We start from the raw sequence: 17,972 nt of genomic DNA on the forward strand, positions 1-17,972 counted from the left end.
CGACCTTGCACCCTACAATATACTAATTGAACCTGAGAATAGTTGTTAGCTATCAGATCACCAAGAGCAATGGTGTGGCAACGTAAAAAAAAAATAACAGGTTGGTGTCAGCAAAAAATTAGAGTGTTGTTGTTGCTGTTTTTCATCGGCATAGCAAAAGAGCTCCGAGTTAAAAATTGTTTCATCATTTCACCAGGGGAAGTGTGGGCAAAAAAAAAAAAAGACAGAAGAAAATCGAGCTCACCTTTTTCAGTTCATCAGGTAATGGAACGTAACTACGTCCATATCTAGATGAAAAGAAACTGATCCATGACCATGACAATCATCTTCATTGACCGAGTCGTCAAGACCAGGAAGAAAAATATCTAATACATGGCAGTCGTATCTCGTGTAACATTGACGCGAGACGCTTAGTCGAAGAGACCGAAGCCCATGTCGTCATCGGACTCATCGGCCTCCTCCTCCTCGACCTTGGCGGGAGCATCACCGGCCGCGGGGGCGGCAGCGGCGGCGACGGGAGCGGCGGCAGCGTAAGCGTCAGGGTTGGCGATACGGTCCTTGAGCTCCTCAATCTCGGGCCAGCTGACCTCAGTCTCAACAGCAACGGCAAGAACCTTCTTGTAACCGTTGACGAGAGAGTGCAGAACGGAGGGAAGGGTGGGGTAGTTGGCAGCCAGAGAGATAGTGGTGATGGTGGTGATAGCGGAGGTGAAGGCAGCGAGGAGCTGAGACTCCTCGATGTCCAGAACCTCGGCGCTGAAGCACTGACCCTGGTCGTAGACCTGGGCAATGGTCATACCGTAGGTGAAGGGAGAGATGTTGAGCATGTTCAACAGGGTGGCCTCGGAGGGGCCGACCTTGGAACCAGCCTCAACGAGCTTCAGGTCGGTGGTAATTTCGATGGTACCACGAGCAATCTTGGTGGGGACACCGAGAGCCTGGAAGAAAGAGGTCTTACCGGGTTCCATACCGGTGTTACCAGCGGGAATCCAGACATCGGCAGGGGCGATGGCACCGGGACGAGCGGGAGCAGCGACACGGTTGGCAAGGACCTTCTCCTTGACACCCTTGAGGTCACCGTTGGTGAAGATGAAACCAACGTTGCCTGTGAATAACGAGTCAGCCAATTGCTCCGCTCAAGATATTTCCGTTTGTATCGACTTACCCTTAACGAAGGGGAGGAGACGCTCGTACTCGGGGTTGTCGTTGACAAAGCCCTTGATGGCACGGCGAACCTGGGGGGTTGTTAGACGCGATTCCCACAGCAACGGAGTTCAAGGGGGCATACCATGGTGTTCTTGCCCATCAGGACAACACCCTCTCCACGGAGACTCAGACGAATCTCGTGCATCTGCTGAGAGCTGACATTGTCGACACCGACAATGAAGACGGTCTTGTACTCATCGAGAAGGGCCTTGAGCTTATCAAAGTAAGCGGCCTTGGTAGCGGACTTGCCCCCCATTTCTTCTTAAATTGCTGAAGATAGGTTGTTTAAGGGCAAGTGGAATTGTTCGTTGGGTGATGTCCGACTTAAATCGTGACGTTGAAGTTCGAAAGAGAAAAGGTCGCGGCGGAATTTGGGAAATCTTTAGTTGTGGCCTCGCTTGCCGAGCGGTCACGTGGGCCCCGCCCGCGGTTGGCCCCTTCTGGAAGGCGGTCGGGTGTGCGGTGATGCGCCGATGCGGCGGGATATCGACTTTTTACGGTCATCGCATGCCGATAACCTCGACTGCTGTGGATTGTCTCCCTCCTTCGACGGCAACGATATCACTACGCTCATATCTGGACTGAGGACAGGATACTACACTTCCTTGGACTGCCTCATTCTTCCCTTGGACCCTATATAACCGGGAAAACCCTCCATATACAGCCTCTTGGCAACCGTCCAGTATGGCCGCGAACCTCCAGCATCCGTTCCAATGTCTCCAATTCGTGGAGAGGCCTAATGCGAACTTCCTGATCGGGTCGGCTGGCTCGAAGCTTTACTCCTACTCTGCAGAAACCGGTCAGCAGCTTGCGATCTGGCCGCAAGCTGTAGAGTCGAGTAACGGTGCGGAAGCCCAACTGGAACAAGGCCCGCCGGAGAAGAAGAGGAAGGTCGAAGACACCCAGACAGCTGAACCCTCCGGCCCTACCAGCGAAACGCCAGAGAAGTCTCAGGCTTCTCCTGCCTGGTCAAACATCCCCATCCTCACCACTACCGCGAATGGGGAATACGTGGTTGCGCTGACCGCGGAAGACAAATGCATCCGCGTCTTCCAGTTTCAAGAGGATGGCTCGTTCACTCAATTGAGCGAGAGGTAAGTCGAATGGCATACCTGCTTCAGGCGCCATCACTGACTCCTATGCCCTTAGAACCATGCCCAAGCGACCATCCGCCATTACCATCACCAGCGACGACAACACCATTCTGTGCGGCGACAAGTTCGGCGACGTCTACTCCCTGCCGCTGATTCCCGGCGATAAACCCCATGTCGCTACCAGAGTTCCCAGAGGCGCCAAACTCAGCCAGCCGGCAGCAACAAACCTGACCGTGCATACGAAGGGCAACCTTAAGGCTTTGGAGCAGCAACAAAAGCTATCCAACGAAGCCAAAGCGGAAGAGAAGCCCGGTCTTGCTTTCGAACACAATCTTCTGCTCGGTCACGTGTCTCTTCTTACAGATATAGCCTATGTGTCGCTTCCGGATGCCTCTTCTACCAAGAAGCGCAACTACATCCTAACTGCCGATCGAGACGAACATATCCGTGTCTCTCGTGGTCTTACCCAGGCCCATATTGTTGAGAACTACTGCCTAGGCCATACTTCATTCATCAGTCAGCTCTGCGTGCCCCAGTGGGCACCCGAGTACCTTGTCTCCGGCGGAGGTGACAAGCATCTCCTTGTCTGGAAATGGGCCGAAGGTCGTATTCTCCAGAAAGTTCCTCTGGTCGACCAAGCATCTGAGACTGCGGAGGTGGCTGTCCATGGAATCTGGGCAACGTCGCTTGGGGGCCAGCGGGCCATCCTTGTCGCGCTTCACGGGTGAGTAGTCACTTGCACTTGAGAGAACTTTTCCGAGATTCTAATTATAATCAGATCCCCTCGCCTTCAATGCTTCACCCTAGAAGCCGACGGCACGCTAACGTCACAAGCCCCCATTCAACTCTCCGGAAACGCCCTCGGCCTGACAAGCATTGAGAAAGACAACACCATCCTCGTCTCCGTCGACTGCATCCGCGAGCCAGGTACCACCCACGAATGGAGAGCCAGCCCGTCCTCTCCTTCGGCCCTGATCGAAGCTTTCCGCGTCAAGTCAGACACAGGCCTGGAATGGGAACAGACCGCGGCGTCTGTGCTAGAAAAGATCCACTCCACCGGCACGTCGGAAGTGCCGTTAACTACTACGGAGAAGGAAAGAAAGGAGCTGAATGACTCGCTGTATAACCTGGGTCATCTCCGGAAGAAGAAGGGAGAGGATGAGTAAAAAGTTTTTCTTTTCTTCTCTTCTTTTTTCACAATAGATAATCTCCCCGTTGGGAGCGATGTATATATCGATGAGTTACTTGGCCCCGAACAACATCTTCTCTGAGCGTGCAATCCAAACCCATTTTTCTCCAGAGGACAATCCAGTCCAGTTCGACGCAGGATATCGTGGTATGAGCCATGCAGGAGCTACAAAGTAAACAATATTCCCATAAGGGCAGGTGGCCAGTCTACTGTGCTTATCCAATTTATACAGAGTTCAAACCCATCTATCCAAACCATTTACTCTTGTCAGTTGTAGCCAACCTGTGATAAACAGCCAGTCCACCAGCACCGTCTCTCGGCCTTTTGTATGTATATCCCCAAACCATGTCCTACAGCTATTATGGCGTGGTATACAACGCCCAAGCTGAACAAACAACATCATGGGACAGATCCACGCGAGCTGAACGCTGTATTATTATCAAAGTTGCTGGCTTGCAGTATCCGCGGGGCGTTTCTTCTTCTTCTACTAGCTCCTCATGTGGGTTTTGAACGAATAGGCCGCTCATGTGACCTGGGATTCGTAAAAACACCACCAGACATTTTGGAAATTTCTTTAGGCCTAGATGGGGTGGCTCATGGATGATTTTGAATGAATAATCTCATACAAGAGGTCTGGGCGAGAGTGTTCTAAAACAGAAATAGCAGTCAGGTGACCATCAAACGGACACTCTCAGCCCAGAGCAAGGTTCTGAGCGAGAGTCGACCAGATGGCCATCTGGGCGAGCGATAGATGGATGTATCAAGCGATGTGGTTTACTCGCTGGTCGCAGTATAGTACCGTGTGATCTCTTTATAGAACCGCCCAAAAGAAAGACTGAGATCAGAAAAGCTTATTTTTGCGATCACAATACGTCGTACTAGTAGACAAAGATGCTGCACGGACTGACTACGGTACTAATGTATGTATCACGAGGACAGGACAACCGCACTCAGTCAGCCCTGGAGTATAACTAGTTAAAAGGCGAGGATATCACGTAAGAGCCAGTCAGGGTTTCGGATAACTTGAAGGATGGGAGTACTAAGTACGGTTCGCAGATCGCGGTGGTGTCACAATCAAATTCGGGGTCTGTGCCAAAGCCATGTGCCTTTTCTTTAGATTTGGCACACGAGGCAACTGCGTTGATTTGTCTTGGGTATTTGTTTTTTGTTGATCGGGGAAAGGAGGCTCTTCCTGCGTGTCGGAGATTCTTTTGGGTCAGTGCTACTACTGTATGTGGACTGGTAGATAGATATCTACTAGATAGGCTCTGGTTCATGTCGATCTACCCAAGTCAGCCTGCAGGATGCGCTGGCTTGGTGCTAGCGTCTGTCTTGATGTGGAAGGTTACTCACTCCGTACCTCGGTGTCTGCTGCGCGGGGTGTTCTTGTTGTGTGGGAGACTTGATAGACATGTACTTTGCAAGAAACGCGACGGACTGGATTGGATACGAGGAGCGGAGTAGACGATCAGGGGGTTGCTAGATATCCCATGGTCGGTTTCTTATTCAATGAGGCAGATGCCGCGGAAGAGCATCCCGCTGTTAGTAAGAATAAATGAGAGATTAATTAATCTAAATCTATGGAGCACTCCATCTGGAGTGTCTACTGCAGGACTACTTTAGTTCGTAGCCCTTGTTCTGGACACGGTCCGGAGACCGTGCTGTGACCGAATCATTCGATTGATGGGCAACATCAAGCCATAAAACAAATAATCTTCTAATAATTGCATCCGCCTACGGTAGATATAGTATCTATCTAGTACTTAGCCAGTGCTAGGCTGCTAGCTGGCTAGCGATAAGATTGATGGCGCAATCCTGGGGAACTGCCTAGCTTCCAGCTACTCCTTAGGTACATATGCGATACCCAATGCAGCAATTTCAACAAAATCCTGGCTGATATCACTGGTGTTATTGGTCGGCAGGCTGCTCTGCTCGTCCGAGGCGCCATGCAGATGCAGCGTTGGGTTGCGAAGCCAATAGTTATTATTCATGTCGCTAAGAATAATGCAGACCGGCGAGTTGAATTGCTGCATAAATGCCGCTGCAAATGTCTAATGTCTTGACTCTTGAAGCTCCCCGTCAACATCACCTATTCCAGTATTCTCTCCAACTGAAGTTGGGAACTGGCTGTGCTGAACCATCAATCCATACCGGCAGCAGTCGGTTAGATGCTCTGTGGTCGGACTCGCTAGCTTAGCACACCGTACTAGCACTTAGCAAGAGCCTATCCTGTTGACCACGACTTATCTGTCTACATAGCATTCCGTATTTGGCAGGACAAGCGTCAAGCTTCAGGGATCACCATGGCGCCAAGCCGCGTCGGCAATCAAAGCAGAAATCTTTCCTAGTGACATGGTTATTTTGCCCGTCCATTCATCTGTTGCATCCACAGTTACAGAGTAAGTGGGAGATCGCGGGTGGTACGTAACGGCAAAGCCCTGTCCGTCCACCCGCTGCCGCAGTTTCACATCGTGCATCTCCCATCTAAACATCGAACATCATGCTGCTCAAGCATGCGGTGCTGTACACGATGAGGACCTAGATGTCTACTCCGTACCGGGGAAATGTTCTCATGACTGCCCTGAATCGATCCCGCTCGAGACATGGAACCGATCCGATTGTGGCAGTCCAGCCCGGATACAGCATACAGCGCGAGGAGATCGACTCGTCATCAGGCGTCGGAGATAACCTTGGCAGCCGGCAGGAGGCAAACCGGGAGAAGACGAAAACTCAAAGCCAGGGGGGGGAAACGAGCCAGCCGATCATCCCAGCTGGTCGAACCGTCGAAAAAGACTCGAAACCGCGCTGCCCAGAGCCCACACGTGGACCGGGCGGCTTTCACCATCAGTCGCCGCGATGGCGTGTTCTCCCGCCCTTCCCATTGGCCGCCGCCTGCCCGCCGCGGGGGTCGCGCTGCTGCACCCAGGGGCCGCCCTGATTGGCCGCAGCCCTGGCCAGGCCCCGATTCCAGTGGGCGGTGTGCCTTGGCAATATGGCGGGTGTCCGTCCTTTTGCACCTTTTCCACCGTTTCCACCACAAGCCCATTCCTCCCCTCCATCACGGTGGGTAAAGTCGAACGCTTATACCGAGACAGGACTCCATTCCTCTCGGCTCTTCTGATGACGATGGATGGATCACATACGACTCCGAGACCCGGAGGCTAACCCTTCAATAATAATAGCATTATCATTCGAACTGGCCCAGGACTAACCGCAAACCATGGGCCCAGCCGATGGGCGGACTCTCCTGCTCCACGGCTCATCGTCATCTTTCGCTTCCAGACCACCCCCGTCAAGAACCCACCAGACGGGCGCTCTTACGCCAGCCCTTCCGGCAAGCTTGGCCTCTGCCGGCTAGGGATTTTGCAGCGGCGCCGCTTGGGGACTGCAGGTTCCAGACGGTGTGCTTTTGCCCTTGGCGATCCCCAGTGGATCAGCTGCCCCATCGCTGCGCGTTTCCTCCCGGTGCTCCCTTCCCTGTTAATAATGATGGTCCATCGTTGTCATGGCCTTTTGGCGCAGGATATCATTCTGATCGGCCTGCATTAACGTCCGCTGGCAACGTCCGCTCCCCCCCCCCCCCCCACGGAGTTCCATGTACCCATACTCTTTCTGACAACACAAATCACTTAAACTCGCTCCTGGACCTCCTGTTCCCCCTTCTCCCTCTCCTGCATTTCTTTACCCTTTCCCCAATTGCATCTCTGCTTTGTGGGTTGAATTTGCCGGTCTTCATATCCCGCCGGAACACTACCTTTTTTTCCCGGGCGCCACCCCGACTATATAGTCTACACCCAATTCTTGGGGCCGCGTGTGCTCTTGACCCCCTATTCTATCCCACATCCATTATCATCTCTGTTAAATTAAAGTTGTTTGACGTCGTTTGAACTCGTTTGATCTTGAATTGCGTTGCCTCATCTTGCCTTGAATCTTCAAGGCTTCCAGAACGCTGGTGGGAATTTTGATATTTCGCGTTCATAGCTCCCGATCACGACATCGGCTCTTGGCTCCGCATACCCATTTTAAAACCACACTACCTCCCGCATCCACCCATATATTGTCAGCCATCAACTTTGAAATGGGATCTGCCTAGATACACCACCGGACCATATATGATCAGCGTGAACTCGAAAAACGCTCCCATCACCTCGACGTGACTTTGCCTCTCATCGACGGACCTTTTTGCGGCACCGGGCACCGTTTTGCCCTACACCAAACCGCCTTGCCACTCAGAAGATACATACACATAGACAACAATGTCTCAGGATCTAAGGAATCGGGCTGGCCAAGGGCTGGCCAAAGTCCTGGGCATTAAGATGCCCTACCGTGATCCTCTGGGGGCTCATGCCGACCCCGTCACCAGGGGCGAGTCGACATTCTCATATGGCACCGTCGACACATACTCTTATCTCGAACCGGAACCCACCACCGCCGAATGGTTTAAAGAAATCTGGCCCTCATGGCACGATGCTGGCGTCTACTTCTACAGCCTTTTCCCTTTCCTTTCGTGGATCACACGGTACAACATGCAGTGGTTAATGGGTGATCTTGTCGCTGGTAAGTTGCTGCGTGAAATGCAAGTCTGTACAGCGGTCTGACATGGAATAGGTGTAACTGTCGGTGCCGTTGTTATTCCCCAAGGAATGGCATACGCCAAGTTGGCAGAGCTGCCTGTGCAGTATGGTCTCTACTCGTCTTTCATGGGCGTGTTACTCTACTGGTTTTTCGCCACCTCCAAGGATATTACCATTGGTGTAAGTAACATCGCGATATAAGTTGCTTTCCGATCGATTATGTGCTGACAGCCTATGCCATAGCCTGTCGCTGTAATGTCCACCTTGACCGGAACGATCGTCCTCCAGGCTGAGGCAGATCTTCCTGACGTCCCAGGGCATGTGGTTGCATCTTGTCTAGCCCTCATCTGCGGGGCCATCGTCTGTGCTCTCGGCCTCCTTCGACTCGGTTTCATCGTTGACTTCATCCCTCTTCCTGCAATCTCGGCTTTCATGACGGGCTCTGCTCTCAACATTGCCTCCGGTCAATTTAAAAAGCTGCTCGGAGAGTCAGCCGACTTCTCTACGAGAGATTCGACGTACATGATGATCATCAACTCTTTGAAATACCTTCCTACCGCCGGTATCGATGCTGCTTTGGGTGTCACCTCCCTGGCTATGCTTTACATGATCCGCTCCGGTTGCAACTATGGTGCGCGGAAGTACCCCCGCAGGGCTAAGCTTTGGTTCTTCGCGTCGACTCTGCGAACCGTCTTCGTTATTCTTTTCTACACAATGATCAGTGCGGCGGTCAACCTCCACCGGAAGGACAACCCCATGTTTGATGTCTTAGGTAGTGTTCCACGGGGCTTCAAAGATGCGTCCGTGCCGGTCGTCAATGCCAGAATCATCAAAACATTTGCCAGCCAGCTCCCCGCCTGTGTCATTGTTCTCCTTATCGAGCATATCGCTATTTCCAAGTCGTTTGGTCGCGTTAACAACTACACTATCGAGCCATCTCAGGAGCTGGTCGGTATCGGTGTCACCAACCTGCTTGGACCGTTCCTGGGCGCGTACCCTGCTACTGGATCATTTTCCCGGACTGCCATCAAGTCGAAGGCTGGTGTTAGGACCCCGTTGGCTGGCTGTATTACCGCGATCGTTGTGTTGCTGGCCATCTACGCCTTGACTGCCGTTTTCTACTATATCCCCCAAGCTGCTCTGTCGGGTGTCATTATCCACGCAGTTGGAGACCTAATCACCCCTCCTAACACCCTATACCAGTTCTGGCGCGTCTCTCCGCTCGATGCGATCATCTTTATGGTCGGTGTCCTCGTCACTGTGTTCACCTCCATCGAGGATGGAATCTACTGTACCATCTGCATCTCAATTGCCGTCTTGCTTTTCCGTGTCGCCAAGGCCCGCGGTCAGTTCCTTGGACGCGTTACCATCCACTCCGTTGTGGGCGATCATCTGGTGCAAGGGGATGGCAAGTATGGACCTGGCAACTCCCCCGATGCGCCTACCGAGGACGAGAACCGCCGTTCCATCTTCCTTCCGATCAACCACACCGATGGATCGAACCCTGAAGTTGAGGTGGAGCAGCCGCACCCCGGTATCTTCATCTACCGATTCTCCGAGGGCTTCAACTACCCGAACGCCAACCACTACACGGACTCCTTGGTCCAGGCAGTCTTCCGACAGACGCGTCGCACAAACCCCTTCTCCTACCAACGCCCCGGTGATCGGCCATGGAATGACCCCGCCCCTCCGAAGGGCAAGGGAGAGGAGGCCCGCTCGCAACGCCCCATCCTCCGGGCCATCATTCTCGACTTCTCGTCGGTTAACAACGTGGATGTGACATCCATCCAAAACTTGATCGATGTCCGCAACCAGCTTGACCTCTACGCCTCTCCTCGCACTGTGCAGTGGCACTTTGCTCACATCAACAACCGTTGGACCAAGCGGGCGCTGGCAGCCGCGGGCTTCGGCTACCCGACACCGACCTCCGACGACGGATTCCACCGGTGGAAGCCGATTTTCAGCGTGGCCGAGATCGAGGGCCGAGCATCCGCTGCGGCCCACGCCGAGATGGTCAACAACGAGCAGGCTCACCAGCAGGCCGTCAAGCGCGACCTGGAGGACGGCATCAAGCAGGGCGCGCACGCAACGGAGCACGAGACCCACGGCATCGATATCGAAGCGTCGTCCGACAACAGCAGCGCTCAGGATGACAAGCTGCACCGGGATCTCAAGGACAGCAAAGCGTACCAGAATCGGCGGAAGGTGGCCGTGGTGCAGGGCATCAACCGGCCTTTCTTCCACATCGATCTGACCAGTGCGCTGGAGAGTTCCCTGGCCAACTCCCCCCCGGAGGAGCCCATCCCGGAGCCCGAAATGAACCTATGAAGAATTGATGATCCTCCCTGGCTGGAGCCTCTCGATGATTGATTGCATTTGATTGATGGTTTTCTTTTGTCTCGTCTTATCTTCTCAACAGTTCAAATCATCCACTGTGGATTGAAGCTATACCCCTGATGTATTCTAGACTTGCGTGTATATAGTATATAGTTTATAATGAGTTCAAACCACTGAAGCCTGATAATAGCCACTCATCCCAATATAGTAATATCATATGCATGGGTCTGCGATAGCAAGTAATACCTACTAGTCCTAGTACGGAGTAGCGTGGCCTGTGGACATTGTCGCACTCATTACCGGATCGGGAAGGCACCGCGCCATTGGCCAGCAGGCCCGTGGTCTGCCCAATCAGGTAAAAAAGCATCACCTTTCTCCAGCCCTGTGGCTGAACATTCGTCCACGGGGACTCGCTCCCTCGCTCGTATTCTTCCGCGATGCTGGCTGGATTTGGCCGGTTCGGCGAACTATAGATAGTCGTTTGGTGTTAGGCTCCAGCTTGACTGCAGTTTCAGTTGCATCCATCTAGTAGTATATAATCCCATGTTACGTTGCCCTTAGTATTTCTAGTATACTATCACTCAGTTCAACTGCAACTTCAACTTCAGATCGAGTCTATACACCCACCTAGTATCCTTGGTTGGTTCCCTTTCACATAGTACCCAATCACGAACCCCCCCCAAACCCAAGACTCAGAGACTCAAAAGAAATACCCGAAATGCTCAAAGCCATCAAATCCATCTCCCAGAAGCAGAAGCAGAAGCAGAAGCAGAAGCAGAATGAGAAGCAAAACGCCCCAACACGACCCTGCATCCACCGCTCACACTGGTACGAACTCGACTCTCCCACTCCCACTCCCACTCCCACCGCAAACCGACGACCCACAGGAGAAGAACCCTTCGAACGGCCCACCACCAGCTGCACCACGGAAGGCCTAACAACCCTAACCCCCGTCCCCGACACGGAGGCATGCAGTCTCTGCAAGGAACAGAAGCGTGCGGAGCGCGTATACAGACTCAAGCTGATCGCGGGCCTCGGGCTGCCGTTTCTTCTTTCGAGCCTGGATTTGACGATCGTCGCGACGGCGACGTCGGAGATTGCGTCGCGGTTTGGTATGTTTTCCATCCATCCATCCATCCATCCATTTATTCAGGCTAACTATATTTGTGTTCGTTGTATGTTCGTATATATACAGACCAATTCAGCGAACTAAACTGGATCATCACAGCCTTCAGTCTCACCTCGACAACCTTCATCCCGATATTCGGGCAACTCTCGGATGTCTTTGGACGGCATGTAGTGCTGCAGGTGGCTCTGCTGTTCATGCTGGTGGGGAGTGTGCTGTGCGCGGCGGCGCAGACGTGGGGGATGTTGTTGCTGGGCCGCGCGTTGCAGGGCACAGGGTCTGCGGGGATCGGGAATCTCATCATGATTATTCTGGCTGATAGGGTGTCGTTGAAGGAGAATGCGAGGAATAAGTCCTTTTTCACCTTGGTGGGGGGCGTGGGGTATGCGGTTGGGCCGATTGTGGGGGGTAGGTTGTTCTTTTTTGCTTTTTTTTTTTTTTTTTTTTGGAATCGGTTGGTGGATGGTTGGTGTTGATGTTGATTGCTGATTGTTGGCTGGTTCTAGGTACCTGGCTGATGTGAGTGATGGGTGGTGTTGTTTGTTCTTTGAAGTGGGTGCATGCGGTTGATACTGACGGAACTAGAGCAACTGGAGATATTGTTTCGTTGTGCCTATACCTGTGAGTTCAAGCCTGCAGTTCAATATTCTTGGAATGCTGTTTTCCCTAACAATACCCAATACGCATCAGATCGCCGTATTCAGCCACATCATGATATTCTTGCTATTGCGAAACGACCTCGTCGAAGGAACCATGTTCAAGAAAGGATCACGCTCATCTTCCATCCTGCCAGCTCTAGCCACAGTCGACATTGGAGGATCCCTCCTCTTCATCTTCGGCGTCGGTCTGCTCATTCTGGCCGCTACCTGGGGCGGAGCTACATATTCGTGGTCGTCCAGTCAAGTCCTCGCACCGCTGATTCTGGGTGTGATCTGTTTCGTCGCGTTCTTCGTGTATGAGTACCTGCTTGAGCCGGGAAGGTTGCTCGCGCGCATCTTCCCAAGACATGTGGCCATGCTTCCGTATAGTCTGTTCGAACGGAGGGATACGATCTGGCTTGCGTTTTTGAACTTTTCCACGGGGGCAGGTAGGTCGTCGTACCCCGTTCATTCTTTGTCCTTTGGAAAGGCGGTGTTGTCTGTGTAGGACTGACTGACTCTGACAGCGTCGTACTCGATCTTCTATTTCATCAGCATATACTACACCGTCGTGGCGGGATACTCGACCTCGAAAGCGGGACTCGAGCTGTTGTACTACATCCCCGGACTGGGGGGTACGTATATCATCATCCCCGGCTCAGAACGCCAACAACAAAACAGACCTTACTAACCGATACACCCAATATACACCCAGGCGGCGTATACCTAGCAGTATACATGTGCAACGCCTTCCCCCGTCAAACCTTCTTCCCTCTCAACATCGGCGCCATACTCAGCACCATCGGCCTAGCACTGGTATCCTACGCCATCAGCGCGCAGAAGACCAGCATCCTGAGCGGAATGCTCGCCATCACCGGCACAGGCGTAGGTCTCCGCATGATGCCATCCTCGCTGCACACGGCAGGCGTCTGGCCCGAGCGACTCGCCCCCGCAATGTCCCTGATGCAAGTGGCTCTCCCGTTCGGAGGCACCCTCGGCTTGACGATCATGACCAGCGTGTTCAACAACAAGTTCGGCAATTCGGAGGCCCTGAAAGGCCTGGAGGGCGTGGATAGTACCCTGAACGTTCACGATACGAACTCGTTGTCGTTCCTGGATGATCTGCCGCCGGCTGTGAAGGAGAGTGTGCAGTTGGCGGGCAAGAATGCGATCATGTGGGCGTTTATATCGATCTTGCCGATCATGGGGGTGAGTCTGGTTGCGGCGCTGGTTATGGGGAATGTTTGGGTAAATATGACGAAGAGGAATGGAGATGATGATGATGATGGGAGGGAGAGTGTCGGTGGAGGAGATGAGGGACGGAGCGAGGTCATTCATGTCCCGTATCTGTGGGCGCTTTATAAGGTGAGTTCCGTCCGACTTGACCAGTCCTTCCTTCCTGGCGTCGTGAAGTTTAACGCAGGACTTACCACCACCAGGGATCTATCAACACCCACAGACGCATCAGCAAGCCCATCCAACGCATAACCACATAACCTCGCCTTTCCCTTTCCCTTCCCCTTCCCCTTCCCTTTCCCCCAAGTTGTGACAAACCTATACTCCCCCCCCCAACTCTCCCAACTCTCCCAACTCTCCCCACCCAGATAGACCAACCACCACAGCAAATAATAGACATAGACATAGACATAGACATAGACATTTTGATTAATAAATACATACCTACATACCTCCATCTCCTCCCCTCTCCCTCTCCCTCTCCCCTCCAAACCCCAACCCCAACCCCCAATCCAAAAAGAAGCAAGCAATTCATTCACCTCAACATCCCCCCCACACCCGCCCACCCCAACACGAACCCCGAAAGCGCCTCACCCAACACGCCCCCCCAAACCAAACATCTCTCCACGCGCCCTTCCTCACCATCCCTTTCCCTTTCCCTTTCCCATCCCCACTTCCACTTCCACTTCCACCCACAACCCCCCTCTCATCAATCCCCTCAATCTCGCCCCCATTCGAGCCCGCAAAGAACGCTCCCGCGCCGATCCCCCCCGAGCGATACAGCAGCAAACCATGGAAGAGCGCCGACACGAGCACCGTGCCGAGCAGGTAGAAGAGAAAGCCGGTGGCGGATTGCAGCGAGAGGATGCCGGCTGTTAGGCCGAGGAGGAAGGAGGTGAGGCTGTGGAGGGAGGAGAGGGTCTATGTTTTTTTTTGTTTTTTTTTTTTAGTTATTATTATTATATAGAAATTAATATGGGTTGGTGGTTGGGGGGTGGGGAGGGAGGGAGGGAGGATGGGATGGGTTGGAACGTACGCGGTTGTTGTGTTGGACGGATTCGGGGACGAGGGGGTTGATGAGGAGGGAGATTTCTTGTTTCGTGAGCGGCATTTTTTTTTTGTGAGTTGGAGTCTGTCCTGGCGCCGGGGTGTTTTGGATGGAACTGGACTGGACTGGACTGGATGGTTGGGCTGGGTGAGAAGAGGGAGAGTTGAGTTGGGTTGAGTAGAGTAGAGTAGTGGTGGTGAGATGTCGGAGGTCGGATTCGGAGGTCGAATATATTGCCGTCTGGTTCCGCCTTGGGTTGGATTGGATTCGTACTCATATACTGTAACTACTGCAACTACTGCAACTACTGCAACTACTGCAACTACTGCAACTACTGCAACTACTGTTGTTGAACTCACCACCATTACTACAGAGTAAGTGGCAATGATAGTAGTACTACGGAAACTCTACTCCAGAGTGCAACGCGCAGTAGCACTTCAAACAACCCATGATAATTATAACATTAACATCCTAGCCGTCATAACATCGACATGCTCGAGACACAGCCCCAAGCATGCCTACATGAACATGTGAATACATCCATACAAACAGTAAGTCAGTCAGTCGGTCACTCATCCAACAGGCCCAACGGGGCTGGAATCCATTAACTAGACAACCTCCTCCCAAGATTCATTCCGATGAGATCGCTCATAGGTTCATTTCGGATCCTGCCACTTATGCCCAAAGCCAATCTAGTCAATTAATGCAGTAGAGAGAATGTAAGCAGAAACGTAAGTCAAGATGAAGCAGCGATGCTTGCGGGTCGTCACGCAACGTTGTCGAGCTTGCCATCGGCCTTGGCCTCGCGGACTTGTTCGAAAACCTGCGTCGGATTAGCATCGCGTCGAACTTCGCTCCCACGGGGTCGACACCACGTACCTTCAGCATCTTGTTTCTCGCGCCCAGAGCGTTGACGCCGCGGTCTTCCAGCGCCTTGTCGTCCAGTTCAACCAGATCCGTCCACTTCAGATCCTTCAGGTTCTCCGTGTACTTGTGCAGACGCAGCGATCTCAGCCAGCTGGGAATGTCCTTCAGCAGAGAGGGGTCGGTAGGGTCCTCCGGCGGCTTCGAGCTACCACGACGACCCCGCGGGGACCGGCCGCGAGTAACCTCCGAATGGTCCGAGAGGTATCCCTCATGACCACCCAGCCCAAACTGTCCCATTCCAAGCGCGCCCAGCCCATTACCCATCAGATGGTTGTTCGGGTCATACGCCGCCAAGAAGCCGTTGTTCTGGGGCGAGGTGAAGCCCATCGGACCGAGCCCGCCACCCTGCATGGCGATGCCAGGCGACGTCGGGCGGGAGCGACCCACCATCGCCGCCTGCTGCTGTGCCTGCAGGGCCGCAAGCTGCTGGGCATTCAACAGCTGCCCGGCGACCAGGTGGTTGGGGCCCGGGAGACCCGGGCTCGCCAGACCTCCCTGGGACATGGCGTGGCCGGCGTGCAGAGAGTTCTTTCCCTGGCCGTCGTTGGAGCGCGCCCGGCGGTACTTGCGAGCATCGTCCAGCGCAATCCGGTTGTTCACGGTCGACAGGGCTGCCAGCTTCATCGCCGTCGCATTGGCGACCATGTCGGCCTGCGAGTTTTGCTGAGGCTGCTGCCCGAACGTTGCCGTCATCGGCGTGTTGGTCATGGAGGCCCAGCTGGCATTTCCAACGTTGTACGGCGAGAGCAACGGGGCATCGATCTCGGGGGCCGGGATCGTAGCGGTCTGCGTGGGGAGCGGCGAGCGCAGACTGGACGGAGTCTGGCTGAACTGGCCCATGGGCTGGTGGCCGGAGGAGGACTTGGGTCGGGCGATAGGAGGTTGGGGTTCGGATCCGCGCTGGGCCCAGGGAGAGACGGGAGGCTGGCCCAAGTTGTCCGAGCCGTTGTCCGGGGCGGAGATGGTGGGAGCAACGAAAGAAGTCCGGTCGCCAAAGACAGCGCTGTTCCGGTTCGAGGGAGGAGCGTTGCCCGTCTGCTGGGTGAACTCGGCCTTCTTCTTGGCAATTGCCGCCGCAGCATCGGGAAACATGGCATTGATGGTGGACGAGTCGAGTCCGGAGTTGCGCTTCGCACCGGGGGACGGCGGGGGGCGACCGAGGGAGCTCCGGGAGCTGTCCACGTTCAACTTGGACATCGCATCGTTCAAACGGTTCGACATGGCATCTGCGTGAGGCGATATTAGCTACATCCTTTCCACACACGACAAGCAAGACAACGTACCCTTTTCTCCAAAGTTGGCCGGAGACAGCAGACCCGACATGGGGTGGCTCTTGGCCATCTGCTGCAGGACCTGGATGAAGAAGCGGATCTGCACCTGGGTGGTCTGCTGCAGCAGGGCGTAGAGGGCCGCGGTCCTCTCCGCCTCGCTGAGCACGCGGAACCACTGCTCGATGGCGCTGAGCTCATCCTTGAAATCCTGGTCCAGTGTGGCGGCGGCCATCTCCTCCAGTGTGGTTTCGTACTGGTCGATATCCGCCAGCCACTGCTGAGCCGCGCGGTCCAACGGGTCCTCCGCAGTGTTCGACACCTGAGACTGCTGGTTGAAATAGACTTCCGACGAGGGACGGATGCTGCGGGACGACAGCGGAGACGGGAAGCCCGACATATCGGCGGACGCTCGAAGCTGGTGCGATCCTAGGTTCCGAGAGGACGACGGAGGCCGCAGGCTAGACTTGGAAGCTTCCGGAGTGCTGTTGCGGTTGCCGATGATGTGGCTGGCCATAAGTAGTGATTCAATGAAGGTGGTGGTTGGGGAACAGGCAGGGTCGAGGAAAATCTCGCTCGAGTTTTTTTTTTTTTTTTTCAGGTTCGATCTCCCTGTAGGTACGCGAGGCTCCGATGGGTGGATAATAGATACAGAAAAGGAAATATTACTGCAAAACACCTGCAGCACCTGCTGAGTTTGCGTAGAACCGGGAGAGGCTGGACCGGAGAGGGACTTTTGTTCCTTGCAGGCTGGCGACCAGCCGAGGACTGTATACAGCAGTGGAGCAACGATCAAAGGCGACAAATCTCTCTAAGGAAGGAGACACGTTTTTCTTCCCTTTCTTGGACGGAGTGAGAAACCCAACCGCGTCGAAATCTGGACAATGACGTTTTTGGGGGGGGCACAGACCAGTCCAGTGGCTGCACTACCGAATTCGGATTCTGGGAGAGGAATCAGGCGAATCGCAAGAGCATCCACAGAAGAGTAGTTCGTCGGGAGGTGAGGGAGTGAGGGAGTGAGGCAGCGAGACGAGAAGCCGAGCCGGGGGGGGGGGGGTGGAGGAGATCTTGGTGGATAGATAGAGAAGGGCGGCGATTTCCCGGGTATAATTAGTGTAGGGGAAATGTGGGTTCGTTTTTTTTTACTTTTCTTTTTTTGAACGAAAGGATGTCCGGGTCGACCGCAATAGTGTGTCAAACACAACAAGCAGGTTCCCAAAGCATCAAGAAAAGGAAAGTAAAAGAAAAGGAACAGAGAAAAAAAATGCGATAGAGGAGGGGTGGGGGGGGGAGGGGGGGAGGGAGGAGATGAAAGATGAGATGGGAAGA

General features: G+C 53.9%; 7 protein-coding genes across 7 annotated transcripts; 4 read left to right on the forward strand and 3 right to left on the reverse strand.

Moving 5' to 3' along the window:
• BO70DRAFT_314121 (60S ribosomal protein uL10) lies at positions 1-1,542 on the reverse strand. The gene is made up of 3 exons (XM_025540270.1): positions 1,289-1,542; positions 1,166-1,235; positions 1-1,105 (listed from the first exon to the last, which is right to left on the reverse strand). The coding sequence occupies exons 1-3, from the start codon at positions 1,460-1,462 to the stop codon at positions 411-413; spliced, it is 939 nt and encodes a 312-aa protein (XP_025399544.1). The 5' UTR covers positions 1,463-1,542; the 3' UTR covers positions 1-410.
• A 198-nt stretch (positions 1,543-1,740) lies between these two features.
• Positions 1,741-3,567, forward strand: trm82 (putative tRNA methyltransferase). The gene is made up of 3 exons (XM_025540271.1): positions 1,741-2,300; positions 2,356-3,024; positions 3,079-3,567. The coding sequence occupies exons 1-3, from the start codon at positions 1,891-1,893 to the stop codon at positions 3,464-3,466; spliced, it is 1,467 nt and encodes a 488-aa protein (XP_025399545.1). The 5' UTR covers positions 1,741-1,890; the 3' UTR covers positions 3,467-3,567.
• A 2,778-nt stretch (positions 3,568-6,345) lies between these two features.
• BO70DRAFT_396080 (uncharacterized protein) lies at positions 6,346-7,038 on the forward strand (the record flags this gene model as incomplete). The annotated part of the gene is made up of 2 exons (XM_025546587.1): positions 6,346-6,556; positions 6,695-7,038. 2 exons carry the CDS (start codon positions 6,346-6,348, stop codon positions 7,036-7,038), a joined length of 555 nt encoding a protein of 184 aa, XP_025399546.1.
• Positions 7,039-7,636: 598 nt separating this feature from the next.
• Positions 7,637-10,530, forward strand: BO70DRAFT_314128 (SLC26/SulP family anion transporter). The gene is made up of 3 exons (XM_025540272.1): positions 7,637-8,046; positions 8,098-8,243; positions 8,307-10,530. Exons 1-3 carry the CDS (start codon positions 7,746-7,748, stop codon positions 10,389-10,391), a joined length of 2,532 nt encoding a protein of 843 aa, XP_025399547.1. The 5' UTR covers positions 7,637-7,745; the 3' UTR covers positions 10,392-10,530.
• Positions 10,531-11,118: 588 nt separating this feature from the next.
• Positions 11,119-13,660, forward strand: mfs56 (putative MFS multidrug transporter; the record flags this gene model as incomplete). Its single annotated transcript, XM_025545871.1, has 7 exons — positions 11,119-11,512; positions 11,596-11,938; positions 12,114-12,147; positions 12,217-12,613; positions 12,692-12,799; positions 12,880-13,529; positions 13,604-13,660. 7 exons carry the CDS (start codon positions 11,119-11,121, stop codon positions 13,658-13,660), a joined length of 1,983 nt encoding a protein of 660 aa, XP_025399548.1.
• Positions 13,661-13,940: 280 nt separating this feature from the next.
• Positions 13,941-14,511, reverse strand: BO70DRAFT_379405 (EMC6 family protein; the record flags this gene model as incomplete). Its single annotated transcript, XM_025545343.1, has 2 exons — positions 13,941-14,321; positions 14,437-14,511. 2 exons carry the CDS (start codon positions 14,509-14,511, stop codon positions 13,941-13,943), a joined length of 456 nt encoding a protein of 151 aa, XP_025399549.1.
• Positions 14,512-15,098: 587 nt separating this feature from the next.
• BO70DRAFT_30030 (SAM domain protein) lies at positions 15,099-17,307 on the reverse strand. The gene is made up of 3 exons (XM_025539667.1): positions 16,659-17,307; positions 15,328-16,601; positions 15,099-15,271 (listed from the first exon to the last, which is right to left on the reverse strand). Exons 1-3 carry the CDS (start codon positions 17,158-17,160, stop codon positions 15,215-15,217), a joined length of 1,833 nt encoding a protein of 610 aa, XP_025399550.1. The 5' UTR covers positions 17,161-17,307; the 3' UTR covers positions 15,099-15,214.
• Between the last annotated feature and the right edge of the window lie 665 nt (positions 17,308-17,972).

The sequence above is a fragment of the Aspergillus heteromorphus genome, assembly GCF_003184545.1.
Source record: "Aspergillus heteromorphus CBS 117.55 chromosome Unknown BO70scaffold_11, whole genome shotgun sequence".
NCBI classification, from domain to species: domain Eukaryota; kingdom Fungi; phylum Ascomycota; class Eurotiomycetes; order Eurotiales; family Aspergillaceae; genus Aspergillus; species Aspergillus heteromorphus.